At 37.2% G+C, this 21,827-nt stretch overlaps 1 protein-coding gene across 2 annotated transcripts in view; it reads left to right on the top strand.

Moving 5' to 3' along the window:
• Positions 1-9,525: 9,525 nt before the first annotated feature.
• The window catches only part of LOC139978340 (serine/threonine-protein kinase ULK3-like), a 54,522-nt gene continuing 42,220 nt past the window's right edge, over positions 9,526-21,827 (top strand). Inside the window, exons 1-8 of one of the 2 annotated variants that reach the window (XM_071988452.1) lie at positions 9,526-9,687; positions 12,962-13,102; positions 13,381-13,501; positions 14,194-14,298; positions 15,466-15,609; positions 16,432-16,514; positions 18,598-18,753; positions 20,653-20,758. In XM_071988452.1, coding sequence (XP_071844553.1) covers positions 9,574-9,687; positions 12,962-13,102; positions 13,381-13,501; positions 14,194-14,298; positions 15,466-15,609; positions 16,432-16,514; positions 18,598-18,753; positions 20,653-20,758 — 970 coding nt within the window. In that variant the 5' untranslated portion in view covers positions 9,526-9,573. Of the gene's footprint in view, positions 9,688-12,961; positions 13,103-13,191; positions 13,200-13,380; positions 13,502-14,193; positions 14,299-15,465; positions 15,610-16,431; positions 16,515-18,597; positions 18,754-20,652; positions 20,759-21,827 lie in introns of those variants that run through there. The other variant, XM_071988453.1, reaches the window with a different exon arrangement.

Here is a 21,827-nt window from a genome sequence, read left to right as displayed (position 1 = left end):
TTATATCAATTCACGTACGAACACTATGGTAAATAACCTCTGTTGCCATAGGAGCACAATTAGCAGGGCGCTATTTACCTTTCCTTTTTGACGATATCTGTCAGCATAGCTAGACTAAGCTACGGCATGCATTAGATGCTGAAGTAATATGGGCGGCCATTTGGGCAAAAAATACAACGATGAAATAAGAGACAAACAGTCAAGAACAAAGACGAAAAGGAACAAAAATAAGAATGTAGTGCACTACAGATATACTGAAAGGATATAGAGATGAAACATTCTAAACAAGAAAAGTACAAATAAACAGACCAAAACAAAGAAATTAACATAATCATACAGCTAATAATAAGAAAAAGATGCACCAAAAGGAAACTGATTTAACAACCAAATTAAGCTACACCATATGGAACGCGAAAAGGGAAAACTTATTTCGTTGCTTAGTTTAACGTATAAGTTTAGACAACGACGTAAGTTTAGACAACGGAATTTTATACATCAACGTGAGTTTGAGCAACAACATGGAAAAAACAGCAACAACTTTAGTTTAGACAACAACGACCTTAGTTTAGACAACGAAATCAGTTTGCCCTTTTCGCGCTGCACGCGCGAAAAGGGCAAACTGATTTCGTTGTCTAAACATATATGTTGTTGCCATCGGCGCTGTTCAACAATTGCTCAACCACGTGGGCTTCATATGATTACCATACACGCAAAAAAATGGAGTGTTGAATTTTAACACTTTCCAGGTGTAACCGTTCACCCTACACCTGAAGGGTTACTCTGACCCTGAGTAGGGTTACATAATTTATGTAGCGTGGATTTTTTAACACCTGCAGAAGTGTACTTTCAGTTCGAGCATTCTGATTGGTCAAACCTCCCGTCAGCTGGATTCTTAGTACCGTGAACACCCATTTACCGTACCTAGCAATACCTGTACCAGTTTGTCGACATTTATCGTTACTAAATGTACTATAGTAACCACAGCCATATATACGTTCAAGCCACAAAACGTTACGTACTCAGTGTGCGATAACGAGCTACAATGGCATGAAAATGACGTTATAGGAGACTGGGGCCTGGAAGAATTGATTGAAAAATTCGAAGGTATGTTTTGATATTATGTAAGTGTACGTGACAATTACGAGATATGCTTAGAGACCCACGACTAAGCTGGGTAGACGAATGCATTTGAATCGCTTGCGTTACGTAGACCTAACGTTAAAGTCATACTATAAGTTAATATAATAGGCTAGCTGCTGTTTGTCATAGTCAACTCATAATTGTCAACGAATCAGTGTAGCCTACATACAAGTAAACATTAAACGGAATTGCCTTCGGACGGACGGAGGACTTTGGTCTAGGCCTTTATTGTAATCTAGTGCATTCTATTCCTTTTTGTGCGTTAACCGTAACTTCGTATACCCTGCGAGTCACTTTTTTAAGTAGTACTACTACTAGGCCTAGTACTAGTAGTAGTAGGGTATACTTAGGCTATTTCAAGACAATGCATTTTAAATAGCATCAGGCATGGGCCTATAGTTACGCTGGTACTATGTTCAATAAGGGATAAACATATATTCATGTAATGCAATATATAATTACCACTAATTGCCATTTTAGCTTGTAAGTTGTAGCAAGTAGGCCGAAGCTGATGTGGATTGGTGATACTTTTAGACCTAGGCCTAGGCCCAACTATAATTTAGATATCTTATGGAAGTGATCTAGCTGTTATAATTCATTATCAATCTACACAATTGCATACAGTGGGAGTGAGCATTGTTTTAAGCATTGTTAACATGATGCATTGGTTATAAAAGTTGCCTACCTTGTCTGATGAAAGTTTAATGCAAGTTCCTGTTTTGACAAGTAATCACTATAGGCCATCTGGCTTTCTAGATTCAAACGTACTTGAAGAAGTTAGAATCACAACTGATTAAATTGTGTGCATTTTCTTTAGGAATGTTCATGTTTTGTGAGGGGTACATGTAAAAAACTGCTTATGCTCCAAGGTTTTAACACAACTTCATTATGATGGGAATTTTCTTTTCTTTGTTGTTACTTAGGAAGCATCAACTTGGAATTCTATTTGCAAAAGATTTCAGAAAGACCTCAGCAATATGTGTTACTTCTTGGAGGAAGCAAAATACACCCCAAGCAGTCATTTGTGATCATCCAGAGACATGCCCTACCCCAGAGGACATTTATGAAGCCATTGATGTTTGCTTCAAATTATTCTACGTGTTAAATCTGAATTATACCAAATTGCAAGTCTCGGTGCCTGGGAATTTTTCCAAAAAGTTGTCTACAAGTTGCCTGGTGGTGTGAAACGCAACCAGATTCGAGATTTTTATGCTCACCGTGCCGACAAAAAAAAACAACGTTACTGCAGTTTAGCAGTTGTCATAGACAGAATTCCATGTTTCCTCATCTCACGGATCAGAATGTATGTAAAGTTGATGCTTATTTGGAATTGTCTTTGGGAAGAGTTTTTCTTTTTGTTTAATTTGGAATACCAAAGGCACGAGCCAACAACAAAGACAAAGTAACTGCAGTGTAGCAGTCATCATAGACAGTACTCCACGTTTTCTCATCCCACGGATCAGCATATATCTAAAGTTGTTGCTTATTTGAAATTGACTTTGGGAAGAGTTGTTTCTTGCGTTTAATCTGGAATACCAAAAGGCATTTGCCAACAACAAAGACATAGTCACTGTAGTGTAGCAGTCATCATACACAGCACTCCATGTTTTCTCATCCCATGGATCAGAAGTTTTCTAAAGTTGTTGCTTATTTGAAATTGACTTTGGGAAGAGTTGTTTCTTTGTCTTTAATCTAGAAACCAAAAGGCATGTGCAAAAAAATAATGTCGAGAACAAACTTAAAGACTATATATATAACCATGAACAATCTACATATCTCAACTATCTATTTCTATAACCATGAACAATCTATATATCGCAACTTTCTATTTCTATAATATACCTCTTTAACTATACTTTGTAAATATTATTGCTATGGAGATGGAATTCTTGGGCGTGAGCCAGTGAAAGTCCGAAAGTTGGTGCTTATGTAGGTCAGGCAGGATGAAGGAGAGATAAGGGGAGATGGGGGTCAAGAGGGGTTAGAGATGTGTGTGTGTGTGTGTTTCTACAGTGTATGCTATGTACAGACTACTTATGATATTGTGTGAGAGGAAAGGAGTTCACTGTTCACTTTGACTTGGAATATTGGCCTTGTGTGTTGTTGTGCTGGCTGTTGGGAAAATGAAGGGTGTGGCTGAGTGAAGTGACTGCAAACTGATGAAGACCTGAGAGATTGAGTGAAGGAGTAGTGAAGGAATAAAAGTCACAGAACATTATAAATATTCTCTATTCTTATCTTTGGAATTCCACGCTTCCGCATGAAACTTTGCAGCTTTGTCGGGACTAAACTAACATCGATCCTCTACTCGACAAATAAAGACCAAGTAACTGCACTGTAGCATTTGAAAATGTTGGCACTTTTAAGTTGACTTAATTCCACAAGACAATACTTTTATAGCCTAAATTGTTCGTTTTACATTTAATGGGATATAATAAATGGACCTCTGGAATAGGAAGGTAGTAGGGTGTTTAATTGCTGAAAATCCCACATTCTGAATTGTTTGTGTTGTCATTGCTTTTTGCTCTCTCTTAAATGTAACTTTCTGCTGTGAGCGATTCAAACATGCATCCATATTGTTTACCTAATTACTAGGTAATAATTAACCTAAAACCTGTATAAAATATTTACTAAAAGGGTGCGATGTAAACTTTTCTGGCAAAATTTTACATAACAGTATTGTATTTGCGTTACATAATAAACATGTAAAACTTTACAAACCAGCAGTTAAATATACATCCAGAAGTATAAACGAGAGAGCACTATTGTGTGTTGAGAGTCCATTAAGTATCATCTTGACACAGATGACAAATGAATACTATATGGTGGTAATTCTACTCACTGAAGCAGAACTTTGACACCCAGAAGGCCAAAAAATGTGCACTAGAGTGTTAATTATACTCCCAGAAGTGCAATTTTGACACCCAGAAGTGCTAACAAATGAACACTTTATGGTGTTAATTTTACTTCCTGAAGTGTCATGTTGACACCCAGAAGTTTTAACAAATGAACACTTTATTGTGTTAATTTTACTCCCTGTAGTGTACCTTCAACACCAGGAAGTGTTATTTTGACACTTGTATGGGTGTTGTTAAGGCAACACTCGCAAAGTGTTATATTATGTTACACTTCTGAAGTGTTAATTTAACCCGGTGGGTGTTGTCCCTAATCCAAACAGGGTGGGGTGTTAAATTCAACACTTTACGATTCAAATTTAACACTTCATTTTTTTGAGTGTACGCACGAGTTGGTTCTTGCTGCCTGGGTTTAAGGAAAACAGTCCGTGGACAAGGCCGCCTATGTTCTTCGTATATACGGGAGTTACTAGAGGAGCAAATTGGGCGGGGTCAATACATGTATGTAGCATGGTGGAGTCTGAGCATTGACCGGTTTGTAATTGGGTCGGGATACGTGTCAATCTTACTGACTATTTCGTAATTGGTCAGTAAATTAACGACGTGTGTGTATATACAGGGCAAGTTGAATTTCGCGCGAAAAACCCATATTTTTATATCACGTGATTGGGCAATAACGTTAGTTTAGACAACGGAACCAACTTAAGACGGCAACGTAAGTTTAGACAACAACGTAAGTTTGAGCAACAACATGATAAAACAGCAACAACAACTTTAGTTTAGACAGCAACAAACTTAGTAAGACAACGAAATATGGTTGCCCTTTTCGCGTTCCATAACACCAAGCCATCGATAAACGACATGACTGCGCGAACTAAAAAGTTCAAGTCTGGCACCCCTACAATTGAAAGTTTTCCCCATAAATCAAAACGTAAGTTGGACAGAATCAAACGAAAGTTGGGACAGAATCAAAATGAACATTGGGAAAGAATCAAAACAAACAGCGGGGAAAAACGAACAGCCGGGAAATCAATATCGATATACTAAGGAAGCCTCTTAGATAATTTAGGGAATGCCCTCAGCAAACCAGAACGGCGCAGCTCGAACCGGATCTTGCTGCATAGAACTTTTGTGTCTTAGCGCCATATCATCAGACCCATATGTAATTGGTCAAGGTGACAAGGCCTGTCTATGAAAATCCGTATGTGTCCCTCGTCTGCCTCTGCCCCGGTTAAAAATCCCTTTTGCAGGCACAATGACAACACGACGATTAGCACACACAGTTCACTGACCTTGTGAAGAACGGTGGACAGAAGTGTCGTGCATACATAGGCGTACGAGGCGGGGGGGGGGGGGGGGGGGGGCAGGGGGCAGACTGCCCCCCGCCTCGGGGGCAGGGGGGCAGACTGCCCCCCCCCCAAATTTCCAGAGGACAAGAAATTCGGGCAAAAGTCCTGAAAAATTCGGGCAGCCTAAGAGGAGAAATAATATATATATATATATATTTCTTTTTTTTTCTCCTCTTAGGCTGCCCGAAGTTTTCAGGACTTTTGCCCAAATTTCTTGTCCTCTGGAAATATATATATATATATAAATATGCAGTAGCTTGCCCGAATCTTTCTCAAATTTTTGCCCGACAATTCCATGATTTTCTTTATTTAGCATCATGATGCCCGAATATTTCCGTGTAACACCACCGTAAGCGCAGTTCATCTGGGCTACCACGCTTTTTGCAAGATCAATTTTTTTCTAACTAGTCAATTGTATACCTGGACCAAAGGCGGCTGAACCGGCGGGGGGGGGGGCACAGGGGGCACGTGCCCCCCACTTTTCCTCAGGTTAAAAATGTGCCTTTTTTCTACATAAAAATTGAGGTGCCTCAAGTTAGCAAGAGGCCAGAGAACCAGAATGAACACTCGGGAGGGCCATTTGTAATGTAATGTAAATAAAATCTTATATAGCGCACTACGCGCGATGCATCTGTGCGCTTTACAAACAATCTAGAAAATACAATGACATAAAACAATAAAAAGAAAAAACAGTAAATACAGTAAATACAAAATACCAACTACAGAAATATACAGGACTATGAGATCGAAAAACTACATTTCCGGCCATCTGAGGGGTTTGTAAAACCAAAAATTTTCTAGTACGCTCCGCGCCAACCGATGGTGGCGCTCCGCTCAGATAGTCGTGCATACAACTTTGCAAACCCTGGCTAAGCCCGTGACTTTGAATGAATTTCTGTGGGTCAAACTCAAAGCTATTTCGAATGGAAAAAAATGTGAAGATATTAACAAGAAACAAACTCTAATTCGGAAGATTCCTACATTAGCAACTAGCATGATTTCACCTCATTTTGTCTCAAAAGAAAACTTGTTCCTTGTTTCCCAATTTGTGCATTGGATATTGCAGTGCTATTATGCATATTTTCCTTTAAGGGGGGGGGGGGCGTTGATGAAGTGATGTGTATACACAAATAACATAATACAATAAGAGTTATAAAGGGTACTAAATGTAAGGCTGCATCAGTCCAATCGAATTTCTGCAAAGTGCCCTTTGATATCGGTGCCCCCCCCCCCCCAGATTAAAAGTGCTTCCGCCGCCCTTGACCTGGACATCCCCAACATGAGTGTATATAAGAGACATTTTCTTTTTCATGGATGGTGGGGGGGGGGGGGGCAGTGCCTACAAGCCTAGAAGTACAGGTTTATCATATTCTTTGTTATATTCTATACTTTTTTTGTGAGAAAAATTGCAGTCTCACCCGACACAGCGACATTATCCCGCCTACGTGTCGTTGAACAAGGTATGTTTTTTTTTTCTGGAGGTATCTGAATACTGTGTTAAAATAATAAATTAGTTAACTAAATAGGAGCTTAAAAAATATACCGTCCCATTTTTCCCCTTCAAAGTGATGTTACCATTTATTCTTCTTCTAATTTACCAAATTTTGGGGAAGTGTAAATTTCTAAAACGTGAGATTATAAAATACTGAATGTTTAGATGCAACTTGCAAGGCCTCAGAAGTGCCGTTTCCGGCAATCTGAGAGGCATTGTGTGCCAAAAATTTTCTTGTACGTTACGCGCCAACCGATGGTGACGCTCCGCTTAGATAGTGTCACGGGAACTTTCGGGCACAAAAAGTTCTGCCCCCCCCCCCAAACTGAAATGGTCCCGTACGCATATGCGTGCATACAGGATATCATAACTACATTTCGTAATGTAACACGGTAAAGGAAAACCAAAACAGAGGCATCTGTCCTTTTAGTTCATGTATAGGCGTTCTTTCGTTTCGCGTGAATGTTCGTGCGAATGTCCTTCTGATTATGTTACATCTTTTCTATCGTGTAGCTTGTTATTTTTGTTCTGAGCACTCGTTCGTTTCGCGTGTGAGCGTTTGTTTTGATTTCGTGCGAATGTTCTTTTGCTTACAATGCATCTTCTCTTCTATGATGGGCTTGATTTTCTTTTGTTCTGACAAGTGGATCAATTTGTCTTCCCGGTGCTCCTTGTTTATCCTTCGGTTGAATATGTTTGATATGTTTCGCTACATGATATTGCCTTTTTATTTTTATTTCTCTTTTTAAGTGTGCCTTTCACAATGTTTACATTGGTTTTTACGTTATGTTTGTTTCATTTTGCATATTTCCTCTTTTTAACTTGTCTTTCATGTTTATTAGTTCCATATTTGTATCAGTTTCTTCCCAAATGGCCGCCTGCAGGGATTCCAGGCTGGACAGAGAGAGAGCTTGGGTTGGGGTATGTGTGTGTTTGTATTGAGAAGTGGGAAATGGGAAAGTGCTTGATTCCAGCTTAATAATGTGTTGCAAAAATCATAAAAACTAACATGCTTAAGTCCTTGTGCAGATATGTCATTCTCGAGAACCAATTAAGAAAGTGGGAAAGTTGCTACTGCGCTTTGGTTTACCAAAATGAAAGTCAGCCTTCGCATGTATCACTATTACACACTCAGATATTTGTGTATTATTTTACGACACAAACTTAAGTTTGATATGCTGTAGAAATTACTGTTATCCCCAGGTACAGTAGTAAATTTCTACATTCTCTCTGTCTTATCATTTTTAAGAAATGATCTTTTAAGCATGGCAGGCTCGTTAATGTGGCTGGACTACTTAGTCTAACACACGGGTAAGTTTTCAGATGTAACACAACTTCAATAGATAGAAATAAGAGTTTCATTGCCTCAAATAATGGAAATTAAGAAGAAAAAAATCGGAATGTCTAAAAGTGTCTTTTCTCCTTTTAAGTAGCAGCAATACGCTTCCGTAACTTTTTCGACATGTTTTTTCTCTCGAAATGTCTGGATAAAATGTTAACAAAATCAGCCAATATATCTATCTACCACTGTAAGAGCGCAAGCTGGATAGAATGACGTAGTAGCTGTCATGTGATGTAGGCCTAATATATTCAGTCTTCAATGTTTACAAATTTAATTGCGGTGTTCACTGTTCAACTGTAGGACAGATCAAAGATCGCCACCGGAAAAGATATGAAAATTACTACATTCTATTTTGAACAGCAATTAATGAAACAGCATGACGTCACGTTTTCGGTGGATAGGGACGGGACGTGAGCCCTCACTTTAATGGGTAAGTAAACTGTTTTAGCTACATCTGAATTTACAATTTATAGGCTTAGAACATCTGTCGAGGCATGTTTTCCTTGCAAGCATAGAGTAAAACTACCGACGGATAACGATAGGAAAAGGGATACAGGAGAAAGCATTAGAAATATATATTTAAATATTTCAAGCTTTGTTTTCAATTTGTTGACACAATACACCGTTCATACGTAGGCAAGGGCGTAGGAACCGGGGGGCTGGGGGGCGCCATCCCCCCGGTGAAAAATGTGGAGGGGCGGAAGTATCATTCCGCCCCCCCCGGTTCGCAAGTCAGAAAACCCCTTTTTCATTTCCAAATGAGAAAAAAAATCTCATTTGGAGCACCAAATTGCATCTATGGCCAGGTGAAAATACAAAATTAAGTTTACAAAATGGAGTGGGTGTTGAAGTGTGCTATATTGCACCAAATTGCATCTGAGGCCACCTGGAAATGCAAAAAATTCCAAAGGGGAGGGGGACACCCCCTCCCCTTAGACCCCTCCCCCAGGCTGGCCATCAGTCTTCAGCCCCCCCTCACTCAAAAGTACCTTCCTACGCCACTGTACGTAGGAATCATGGCAATCAAGCTCAAACTGAAGTTCATATTATAACTAGAAGGTAGACATATACTTAAATTCATATAATGCGGGCATACTTGCATTGTTAAGTTTACATTCAGTGAAGTCTGTGAAGCTATAGGACGGAGAGGCTATATGTTATGCATTCTTTCAACATTTTGAAATTATAAAAATAACAAGCATGTTTGAAATAAACACAAACGTCGCATATTCGATCTATGTTACACGGCCTACTTATACATGCTAAAGTTTTACCTAGCAGCTATAGGTGAGCGATGTCGACCTTCCCCGTGATAATTTATATCCGGTTTCACAACTTAGGTAGAATGTCTGCTCTTCCCTGGTACAATCTTTTGCTATAGATGGATTTCGTGCAATGGCTTCGTCTACGGCGAGTAGACTAGCTAACTTCCCAGAAGTTCCCGGTTTTGTCCTAACTGAAAAGTTAGGAAGTGGAAGCTATGCTACAGTTTACAAAGCTTTTCGCAAGGTACACCATACCAAGCATACTTTATTATTTTAATTGAGGTATCATAAATATACTATTTTTGAGAACCGTAAATGGTGGTAATGGCTTCTTCCGTTTCGTGGAACTAGGCCAAAGCTAGTACTAGGCCTACCTACCGTATTTAACACAAACAGATCTAAAAAAGTTGTTTGCAAATCATAAACTGGTCGCCAGGAGAACGAGATGATAATATACCTCCTCGGGGAGGTAGTTTGGTTATGCATCTATAGTCAGCTAGCTGCCATTTGAATACCCATGATAATATAAGTAATAAAGATACACTATAGCCACTACTAGTTCTATGGACACTTCAAAGTTCAGACATGTAAGCCTTGAAACACCTCAAAACCATAACTTCCTTCTAGCCTATTGGCAAATATGTAAGTACTTGCTTGCACACGGGTCATTTTGGAGAGAAAATATCTGTAGCTTCGTAGTTTTTTGTGAAATTGGCTCTAGCTGTAGGTTAAATTGTGTATTTCTTAGGGGTGTCCGAACTTCGCAGTGTTCCGAACTTCGCAATACTGACTATACTACTAGTATAGTAGAGGCTTCGTAATTGACGCACCCCCGTAATTGACGCACCTTCAGTTATTACTAGCAACGATACAGAAAGCCACCTAAACTTTTTGCAGTCAAGCAGAATTACATATTTCATGAGTTTGAATCCATTTCAGCTATTTGCTAACCAAATTGTGGTATTTTTTAAGCTTTTAACACCCTCCCCCAGTTTTACACATTTTTTTGGACATTTGGAAATCTTACTCCCTAAAAATAACCAAAATTACTTCAAAATGATACCACTACTCTCTGGGACCTGACCTGTCTAAGCTTAGAGGTTCAGAGCATAGCAAACGGCATCCAAAGTCAATGGATGTATACTTAGGCCTACACTACAGTTAGCTTATCGACGAATGTGTCAATTTAGGGGTATGAAAGAACTTGACACAGCAGACATTTTGTGGTCAAATTCTTCTCAATTGTACGTTGCGTAAGCACAGAACAAAAAATATTTTGAGATCATTACATTTCTAAGGAACTACACATATGAAAAGTGCATGCAGTTGAGTGATTTTGATTTTATGTTGACCGACATCGTCAATCCAATCCTTAAGTGCGTCAATTATGAGCCCACCATGCTACTACTACTATGCTAGGACTACAAAGTACTAGTAGTACTAGTACTACACCAGCCTGCTTATTTAAAACATTCTTATATTAATTAGGCAAAGAGCACAGTCAACAGTTAGCAGGATGTTTTACTTGTTACTTCATGAAGGTCAGATAGAATGTTAGGTTAAATGAAGTTGCCTAACAGTTAAACCATACAGTTAAGTTGTTTGCCAAAATAATGTTGTGGCTTTTCTTACCTTCTATTACTTTACTTTATGGGGATAGCATCCTGATTGCATGTATAGTCCCTGGGTTAAATCTGCCCCAGTATTTTATCCCTGGATGAGAAATGCCCAAGGGACTATTCTGCAATTTGTGAAATGGTTTAGAATAAATTTCAAGTTTGACAAAACTGTTTCTGGAGAATGAATTACGGAAACTTGGGCATTTGCCCATCTCTATGAAACATAGCACCACCAAACACTGAGATACCCATTCCCCCTTCTACCTCCCCCTTTCATTTTTACACAATAGATTTACAGTAACACCAATATCATGTCCCCTAATTTCTAGACCAAAAACAAGAAGAAAAAAAAAGCATCGTCACTTACTCTATGGATATAAATGAAAGGTATCACACAGAAATAGCCATTTTAAGTTTAGTTTTACCTTTTTTGCTGTATGAGCTCTCTACCAGAAGGGATGTATCTTGCTCCAAGACACTGTATACTAGTTTTTAAGTGATGGTTGAGCCTATTTAGCTGCCAGACATGGCAGAAAGGAATAGTGCCCTTTCTATTCACCCAATAGCCGTGTGAATAAGGAAATATATACATGCTATTGTAATATACTCATTCAGTGGCCTGATGAATATGGATTATGAGTAGCACATGTATACATATTCAACCAACTAGATCAACATTTCTCTATTCTCACTTGGCAGTTGGCCTGCTAAACGAAACATCATGATTCACATAGCAGCTTGTTGAATAATGAATTTAGTATTTCATCTGGCTGCCAGCTATAACATGACTTATGTCTTAATTCACCAGTAGCTGGATAAATATGAAATCATGTGGATAAGTATAGCTATACATCCCATAACAGTCATATACTACATGTAGTCCTGGAAACGAGGCAAGAAATTATAAGTGGTTTCATGAATGTGCAATGAAACAATAAAATATGTAACATAGCTAAAGCTAAATGATTTTGATTTGTCATTGTGCAGAAAACAAAAAGCATTGTGCACAAAGAAAGAATTTTTAGCAGTGGCATTTTTAGCAGTGACAAACATAAATTCATGCCCAACACCTTGTAAGTTGTAACAATAACATTACCTCCCAAATTTAAAATTATCATTGTTTCATATCAACAATCACAACCTGAAGTGAATATATGCCAGATCCTAGGTTAAAAGTGCTACTCTTGATAATTGTTGCCAGAAAGTTTCAATTACCTTGTTCACTACAAAGTTTGTTTTGCATTTAAGTTTTCCAGCAATTTCTTTCCAGTGCACATACTTCACAAGGAATGCCGGCCAACTAAATGTGATGTTATTCCTGTTTGGTTTGGTTTTCTTTAGCATTGCCAGTTGAAATGCTGTACTGTGTACAGTGTGCACAACTGTTTAATTTTAATGAAGTGACTTCCATACTCTGTGTCTACAGTAGGCTTATTACTGCCGGTATAGGACCGGTCATCTCTTTGAGAAAATTTATGTTGTATTTATCATCCATTGCAGGGCAATTTAAATCTCAGATTCACAAAAGGCCTACTGTACTTAACCGACTTAGCATAGACTGTACTGCTGTACATGCATTTCATTTCAAAATAGATATTCTCAAAAGTTTGTTTCCCAGGCAAGTTTCATATTCATAATTAGTATTAATCATCAAATTGTGAATGCTTGATAATGTCTCTGAACCTTAGGGTCATAAAGTTTCTTCTTTTATTGGAAGGGAGAGGTGATTTAATGCTAATATTACTAATACAAACCGTCCTCCCCCTGCCCCCCACCCCCCCAAAAAAAGATTGCATCAGCATTTTAAAATATTGAGAGTTCTGTGCTACTAAAAAGTGTAAAGGGAAGATTTCATCATCCATTATTCTTACAAGTTGTTTATATTTTTACTCCTTCAAGGGTCCAGTGAGAGAAGTTGTGGCTATAAAATGTATCGCGAAGAGTGGCCTTACTAAGAGTACTACAGAAAACTTGCTGAAAGAAATAGAGATTATGAAGACAGTTCATCATGAATTTATTGTTGAACTGAAAAACTTTGTAGTAAGTTATTGAAATGTGTTCTTCATGAATTTATTGATAAATGAAAAAGAGAAATGAGTTCAGCATGAATTTATTTTTTACATTGAAAAACTTTGTAGTTTGTTATTGAAATGACTTCAGCATGGATTTATTGATAAATGGAAAAGACTTCATAATAAGTTATTGAAATGAGTTCTGAGTCCTACTAATTTTTTATTAATTTTTTTATCTATTGATTTATTAATTGATTTATTTCTTTATTTCTTTATTTTCTATTATCTTAAACTTTCATTTTGCAGTGGGATGATGACTTTATCTTCCTCATCATGGAGTTCTGCAATGGAGGGGATCTCTCCCTCTTCATCAGAAAACGACAAGCTCTTCCAGAACAGACAGTCAAAATGTTCCTGCAGCAGCTTGGTATGGCAATACTTAGTATAATATGAGTTTAATGTTTTCCATGAGAGAGTAACTGCTTACTGGCTATATATATACATGTATATAATTGAAATTGTATTGAGTTGCAAATCCAGAATAGTGAAAAACTTCCAGGCGCCACCTGGATTTGAACCAGGGCCTCCCGCCTTATATATGGACACCCTATGCAACTAGGCTATATACACTGATTGTAAGTCCAGAAGTTTGAAATCTGTAAGGAAGGTGGTAATTCCACTGTAGGCATTTGTCATCTGATTGAACAATACTAGTTCTGTTTTGGTGACATATTTTTACTCTAGAGATCAAACATGATTCTAACCAACTCGAAATCATTTGTGATTCCTAAAGCGGTATCTTTTTATATTTTGGGGGAAATATCAGCTATCAGCTAACAAAAAATGTAGCATTTAGCTGTACCTGTTTCATTATAAATCTTGTCGTTGTGTAATTTTAATATTAACATGCAAGCAAATGGTGTGATATACTTTTCATGCTACAGTTATTCTCAAGAAGAGAACAAGTTTAAGAAAGTGAAATATTTTGTAGAGATTTTAAATTCCATTATGTTACGTTATGAAATTTTGCTGTAAAGTGTATCAGGTTTAAATGTTGCACAATATTAATTTAATTGAGAAAAACAGTTGATTTCCTATTAATGTCACCATTTTTTATAGCGAGTGCACTGCAGTATCTACACCAGAGACATATAACTCACATGGATCTTAAACCACAGAATCTTTTGCTGTGTACTGCAGACCGACCAATGCTTAAAGTAGGAGGTAAGTCAGAAAAATATGTTCAGTCTTTCTATAATTTATATAATTCCAAGTATTTTGTGGCAAGGTTGATTAGTCATTATAGTTACTAGAATCCTTTAAAATTATTAAACAAAACCGGTCGTTTGGTGTCATGCATCATAAACACTGAATTAGAATGAACTGTCATAATAATAAAAATACTAACATTAGCATCCAGACTGTGATACAAATGTATGTGAGGTGGTTTGGGTGGTGCGTGTGGAGGGGGGGGGGTTGGTGGGGGGGAGGCAGAGGGTTTATGATGTAACTTTGATTATTTGAGGAAAACTCCCTGTCAAGAAATTAAATGGCATTTATTACAAACCACATGCTAAAATACTGCAAAAGTCTCTTTTCTTTTCTAATTCCAAATATAAAGAAATTGAAAGGTAATATATTCCTCCTTTCATAATATTACTGAATTGACATATACATGAATTCAGATTACAAACTAACATCTCTGTCAATCCCACCAGTGAGAAGAGAAAGCTTCCTTAAGCAGTGAATGAATCTTATCAGGAGTGGCTTGATAATGTCATATTTAGACTTGATCAAGTCTTCAGCCTTGTCAGTGAAGGAACATGAAATTTGTTATATCTGGAATAACATTTTTCTTGGCTGTTCGTGGAAGTTGTTCATCATATTTATCTCTATCACATCAGCCAATACTAAATGATGGTTGGGTTTGTTTCTCCTTTAAAGGCATTGCAGACTCGCCCCCAAACCGCGTGCTGCGCTCTGAAAAGTTAACTTTCCATTGCTTGCAAATGACGTTTTCTTCTTGTCGCTACAAAATGCAGACAGTAATGAAACGTGATACCTTAATTGTTATCTTTTATCTAGACCTGAGATGTCCATCGCTGCTATGTACACTGTGTTGTGGGTATTGACAGTAGCTGTATGTATTGACTGTACACTAGTGTTTAATTAACGACGGTAGCAAGCTGTGTGTGTATTTTCTGGGATCGATGGTGGTGTCGAACACTTCTGTTACACCTCAATCGAAGCTAGGTCAGATTACCGGCATGAGACCTTTCTTTGTGGGTGAGTCTTCACACCCTTTAACACAAATATAAGATATCCCAGGAGATTCTTTGTTTGCTATTTCACCTGAAGACTTTTCATTGGATTTTTTGTATTCTTCTTCAGATTTTGGTTTCGCCCAACACCTTGCACAGGAGGAAACGATTGATTCATTGAGAGGTTCACCATTGTACATGGCACCTGAAATATTATGTGAAAGAAGGTATTCAGCAAAGGTTGATCTATGGTCTGCAGGAGTTATCATGTACGGTAAGCCAAACTGAACATTATTGAAGTTGGTAAGCCGGTGCTACGATCAAGTGGATAAAGGCGGTAGCATTAGACGCAATGAAACCTAACATCTGGGAGGTTGTGGGTTTGAGCCCTGGTTGGCTAAAGTACAGTTGGTCTTTCATCCAGTGGATATTTACGTTTTTTCCCGCATCTGAAAATGGGCTTCCAAAAAGATAAAATATCCAACATGAGGGAAGCTGTAAATTGGATCTATAGCCACCCGACTCTACTTATAAAGCTAGTTGCCATGTGGCTTCTCCCACATGAACACGTGGCTGCTGAGTGTCCTAAACTAAATTCTTTCCAGTAATATACCTAACTTGTTGCTGTTGTTGTTGTTGTTTGTTGTGGTTAACAAGACCAAATGCTAACAGATGTTGAGTTTTGAAGTATGCAGTACATCTACCAATAAATGTTAATCATAAATATTCATGAGATGATTGCATCATATTATCAGGATTTACATATTCATATTAAAGGTGTAACAGTACAAGCTCATTACATGTATTAATCTCACAATTATCATGTTAAAGTAGAATGACATTTTTGTTTGTAACTTCAAAGATCACAGCGTGCAAAATGAATCTCCAAAGATGTTGTGTTTATTCAGCAAGTCAGCAATCTACGATCTGTATATATCTTTTGAAAACTTATCGTTCATTCATAATATTTATCAGTTCAAACATGATAAATGAATATACTTCTTGCATGTAGTTTAATAGTAGAGATTATTATTATAGATTACATAAGTTTATCTTTTAATCTGTATCTGTTTGCATGTAATACTTTCTCCTTCAGAATGCCTGTTTGGAGAAGCACCTTATGCATCAAGAACATATGCCGAGTTAGCGGAGAAAATAAGCAGCCAAAAACCTATAGAGGTGAGTTCTTTAGTTCTTTTAAGCAATGAAATAGTTTTGTCCATGAGGAAACAAGAAATTATATGGCAAAAGAAATCAAATATATATATATATATGCTTGACAAGTAACTGGTTATTAGACTTTTAAGTAATCAGGGCTGGTTAACTTACACAGGAACAATTTTGACACTCTATTTAAAAAGGAAAGGAAATGAAAAACTACCCTGCAGTTGTTTGTTAGAACTTTATAGTCCAAGAAAAAACTAAAACTTTTAGTGCTAGAAATGGTTCTAAAGCTATTGCAGTTTTCAAGATATTAACCTTTGAGTGCTAAATCTTTGGAAAGCTCCTTTAAGGCTAAATTGATGATGACATCAACTCCTCAGTGCAGGAGTTAACGTTAACTTTAATCCATTGTTTAATAAATTCTAATAACTCAACAAAAACAGTAACATTCTTTTAACTTTATATAAACAACAGAACCCCCTAGGATGACAAAATTTGTCTTTGACAAATGTTTAACACATTATAAATATGGTCACATTATAAACATGTCATTTGAGGCCATTAATTAAAGTCTTATGTTTTCCCATTGAGTTTTGTGTTGCATCTGAGGAACTGATCTAATGGTCTGTGTATTAGACTACAAGGTTTAACTGGTGAACCTCAACTTGTTTGAAGGGTCATTTCTTAAAAATTCAGAGTGCTATAGAGAAACAAGTTAGACTGATAGCAGTATGTTTTAAGCAGTATACAATATATCTGGTTTTTTTGGTCAACCTGTTACACTCAATAACAATGATACTAAACTGAGGTAACCAAGAGTCCTGTATCATTAAGTTAATATGTCACAATTTCTATTAACTTTTGATTTCAACGTTTTACACTTAAAGATTGCTCAACCATGCACTGATTTCATGCATGCAAGTTGAGAATATTTGTCTTGCAGAGTTGTTTGTGCATTACAAAATCCCATTGTATCAGGTTATTGTTTTAATTATGTGGGAGTAATTGGGGATGTTTTGAATTGAATGAATTGTTAATAATTCTTTTAGGAGTGCACAATTAACATCCATTAAGGAAACTTTATTGGAAGACTTATCCTAGTAGCCCATAATGCAGAGCAATATTGTCTTCCAAGCTAAGTCTCCCCAGATCCATTGAAATACACTAACCAACCGAGAAATGAAGGTGTAATCCTTCGCAACATAAAATGTTTCCATCTATGCTTCAAGCACAATCACATATGCTTCCAACTTTTTTTCATCTATGCTTCCAACACAAATCCTAGGGTAGTCACAAAATAGTTCCTGAAAGGGTGTGTGTGTGTGAATCAGTATATTTCAGGGCAAACTTCACACAGAAGATTTGCTTTTCTGTGATAACAAGTCTGTAAGTTGTTGTACTCTTGTACTTTTCATTTTTATGTTTCTTTCATTATTATATGTGTTTTAAGTTTTGTGAAATAGGAATGAAACAGGTGGCGATATTTTCAGCAAGTATATAATGAAGAAATGTGCCGTGCCTTCATAAAGTAGTTTTCTCTTTGAAGTTTTGAGATATTGTGTAACCTAATACCAATATGTATCAATCTTTATTTATAACAGGAATGACTTAGAAATGTTGATAAATCATCTTTATGATGTTCCTCAAAGATAAAACCAGTGCACAAAAGTCACTTTCATTAATATTTATGCCCATGTAGGCCTTTGGGAATAGTTAACTGCCATGCATGGGTCTTGGGTATTGGACGCAGCTGACCGCCAATATAGGTGAAGAGAAATATATATAAAATATTTATGAAATAATATAAAATATTTCATTTTCCCAAACAGAAGTGGATCTATAACCAATATAGCATATTTCTTGACAAAAAGACTTCCATAATGACAGATATAGTACACAAAAGTAACTTAACCATATTATAAAGTGCAATTAACTTGCATGCATTGGTATTGGGTCGGACCTCTCATCGGGTGAAGATAAATGATTGAAATGTTACTATCCCAAACAAAACTGATCCATTTATCTTTATACATATTTCTAGACGGACTAATTTTCATAAATAAATCTGAAATCTTTTGACCATCAATTCCCTCCTCAGATACCAACCGCCATAACAATTTCAGATAATTGCCGGGATTTGCTCGTTCGTCTGTTACAGAGGGACCCAGACGACAGGATAGATTTTGAGGCTTTTTTCAGCCATCCGTTTATTGATCTTGAACACATGCCATCCGAAGATAGTTTAAAGAAAGCAGTAAGTCACAGAGAAATACCATTTAGTGGTTTTTTTTCATGCCTTGTATCACACAAATTATGCACTGTATCAATTAGTTCATTACTTGAATCCCATACATCGATCGAACGACCCAGTGTATCCTTCATCAAGTAGAGTTGTGCTCTTGAAGAATCGTACAGTTAAGTGTGTGCCAAGCAGGCGCGTAGCCAGGAATTTGCCAAGGGAGGGGTGAAACTGTAGATTCGGCATTGCAAACTATCTAAGCGTAGCGCCACCATGGTTGGCGCGAAGCGTACAAGAAAATTTTGGCTGAAAATGCCTCCCAGATCGCTGGAAATGGCACTTCCCAGGCCTTGTAAGTTGCATCTTAGCATTTTCTCTTTGAAAATACTAGCGATATCATAAAAACATTTAAATTTAAAAAAAAAATATGCTCAAGGGGGAGCGACTGCCTCCTTTGCCCCCCCCCCCCTTGGCTACGCGCCTGGTGCCAAGAAAGGTTTCAACACTGGAGTATCAGTGCTCCTTTGAGTTTTGCCTGTACTTCAATATCAAACTCTCAAAAACATGTGTAAGATTTAATTAATTCAGTGATTACTTCAGCTAAAGAGGTCGGTTAATAAAATATAACATTGCACCTTAGGTGCTAATGTAGAATGTTTCAAATATTGCGCTGACCTACTAAATAATTCGAAAATGAGTCAAAACTGGTTTCTTCTTCAGAAATTACAGATAAAGTTGTTGATATCATTTGATCTGTTTTTGCAAATAAAGGAAATGAAACCATTCCTTTTATAACCCTCTCGTGTCACTAACTACGGTTCTGTGTGTCATAAAATGTTCTCAAGTGTGACTACATTTGGTGGACCTGTTCTATTGGGAATAATGAATATTGCAGTTATCATTTATATCTTCCCTGACTTTGGTGACATTCAAAAATGTACTTCATATGCTCAATTTTATACATGTAATTCTGCACCATTACAACCTTTGGTCTACAAACGTAATTAATTGTGTACTAGATCCAATGCATGTGATTTTATTATAATAGTAATGGATGTTTCTGTTAGTGATATCCATCCAAAAAGGTTTGCCATTTCATGTGGATTAATAGCCTTCGCAATCTTAAACAGACCTGTATTTCAGACATCCTGAAATATTTTCAAAAATGAAGAAAATTTGTCGGGATTCAGATAATTCTTGTTTTACCTTGCATGTGATAAATACTAAAAATGTAGCAAGTATTTGTAGGAAACAACTTTGTCAAAACTTGGATGGGATGATTTAGCTTATAGATAATTATGAGTCTTGCAGTGAAAAAGTGTAGTATGGTGTTTTACTTTGAAAGATTGTCATGGGACTAGCCAACCACACTCCAAATCACAGTGGGCACTGTGACATTGTTCCTATCTAGTTCTGAGAAACTGGACAAGCTGCAGTCTCCGACTGCAATTAATTATGGTATATTGAGTTGATCAATAGTAGTATATATAATTTTATTAGTAACTATTGAAGAATACATCAAAGTAATCTTGTTTTAATCTTCTTAACCTGTCTTTTCTAAAGCATGTTTTTCATTCCACCAAACAGCACAAGTGGTGAAACCTTCACCCATGAGTCAATCACCCAGTTGTCTGTTAATAAATTCATTGGACGTGTTCTCATGCGCTCTTTCACACTATCGTTGTTACTTTCAAAGATCTGTAGATCTATGAAAACGTCTAGCAACTTTTAGCTTCCTAAAATTTGGGGCCAATACTGGTGTCCGTTAACATTATATGATATCCTGCTGGTGTATTTTGTAGATCTTGCTTCACCACACATTTCTCCAATCTTTGATATGTCATGATAGCGTTACCTTAAGTGGTTTGCGATTGCTTTAAGTATCCTCTTGATGTATTTGTCTTCTCAACATAGAAAGCTCTCGTCTTTGAAGCTGTGAAATGTGACAATGCCGGCAAATGGAAGAATGCCATAGAATTTTACACAAAATCACTGAGATACTTCTTGCCAGCCATTCAATGTGAGTACCAGAAATTTCTTTTTTCTACAGCTTGTTTGAGTATATACTTGCAGCAGCCTTGACCCAAATAATACACTTGTGCACCCCAATGAATCACCGTGCATGCAGGTGGATCAATGAAACGGAATATTTATGAGATTTTTTTTGTCTGATATGAATATTCACACTCTGTATCTACATATCTAATGTATGGTAAGCAAATAGAATATGAGATATTATGGGATATTATGAAGATATATCATTTCAAGAAATTAATATATCTCCCAACTCTCCCTAGTGGTGAAGGTGTGGTATAACCGTTAGATTGTCGGCCCCACAACCATCAGGTTCCTGGTTCAAATCCTCACCAAGAATCAGATCTTCTTGACCTATTCTGGTTCTGTTCTTTCAATGGTCTCGAAACGACTTCGTTTACCATAGCTGCTTTGCAGTGATGATGAATGGGATACCCTTGACCTTCCTCTGTGTTTGTGAAAGTGGTAAGATGCTGAGGTATGCAATAGTCCATCAGATGAGGACCTTAAATGGCAGTCCTGGAGGCAGGAATGGTTGAGACAATTACACACCTGCCTCATAAGTCTCAGAACAGAGAAGGCTTGGTATGTGTAGGTGTTCATCCATGATTGAGAGAGTTTCAAATAAGCTTCTGTTGGTTTCATGAACTGAACCGAACCAAACCAAACAAGACCGAACTAAACCAAAATAAACTAAACTAACCGTATGGATTGAATCTTGTCCATGCCTGCTTGTCTGATGCATGATTTGATGTCCTTATAAGTTACTTTTATATCATAGACAGCATTGTAAGAAAAACACATGTCATCTTTATGTATACTACTTATGTAGTATGGCAACTCTTGATATGTATGTATGTATCTTAGATCCTCCTGCAAGCAGGAACTCGCAAAGAAGCCATCATTGGCTTATCAAAGCCGCAAGCTGACCGAAGTCAGTCTCTGAGATTCATATTTTAACGTCCGTGATTATGAATTGTCAATTGTCAACAACTCTGTAACTGGACGACATACATTAGTCTTGGAGAGACCCGAACTCGGGACCTTATGATTAA

The sequence above is a fragment of the Apostichopus japonicus genome, chromosome 13 (assembly GCF_037975245.1).
Source record: "Apostichopus japonicus isolate 1M-3 chromosome 13, ASM3797524v1, whole genome shotgun sequence".
Taxonomy (NCBI): Eukaryota; Metazoa; Echinodermata; class Holothuroidea; order Aspidochirotida; family Stichopodidae; genus Apostichopus; species Apostichopus japonicus.
Note: the sequence above shows the minus strand (reverse complement) of the source record. Positions and strands in the feature narration are given on the sequence as shown.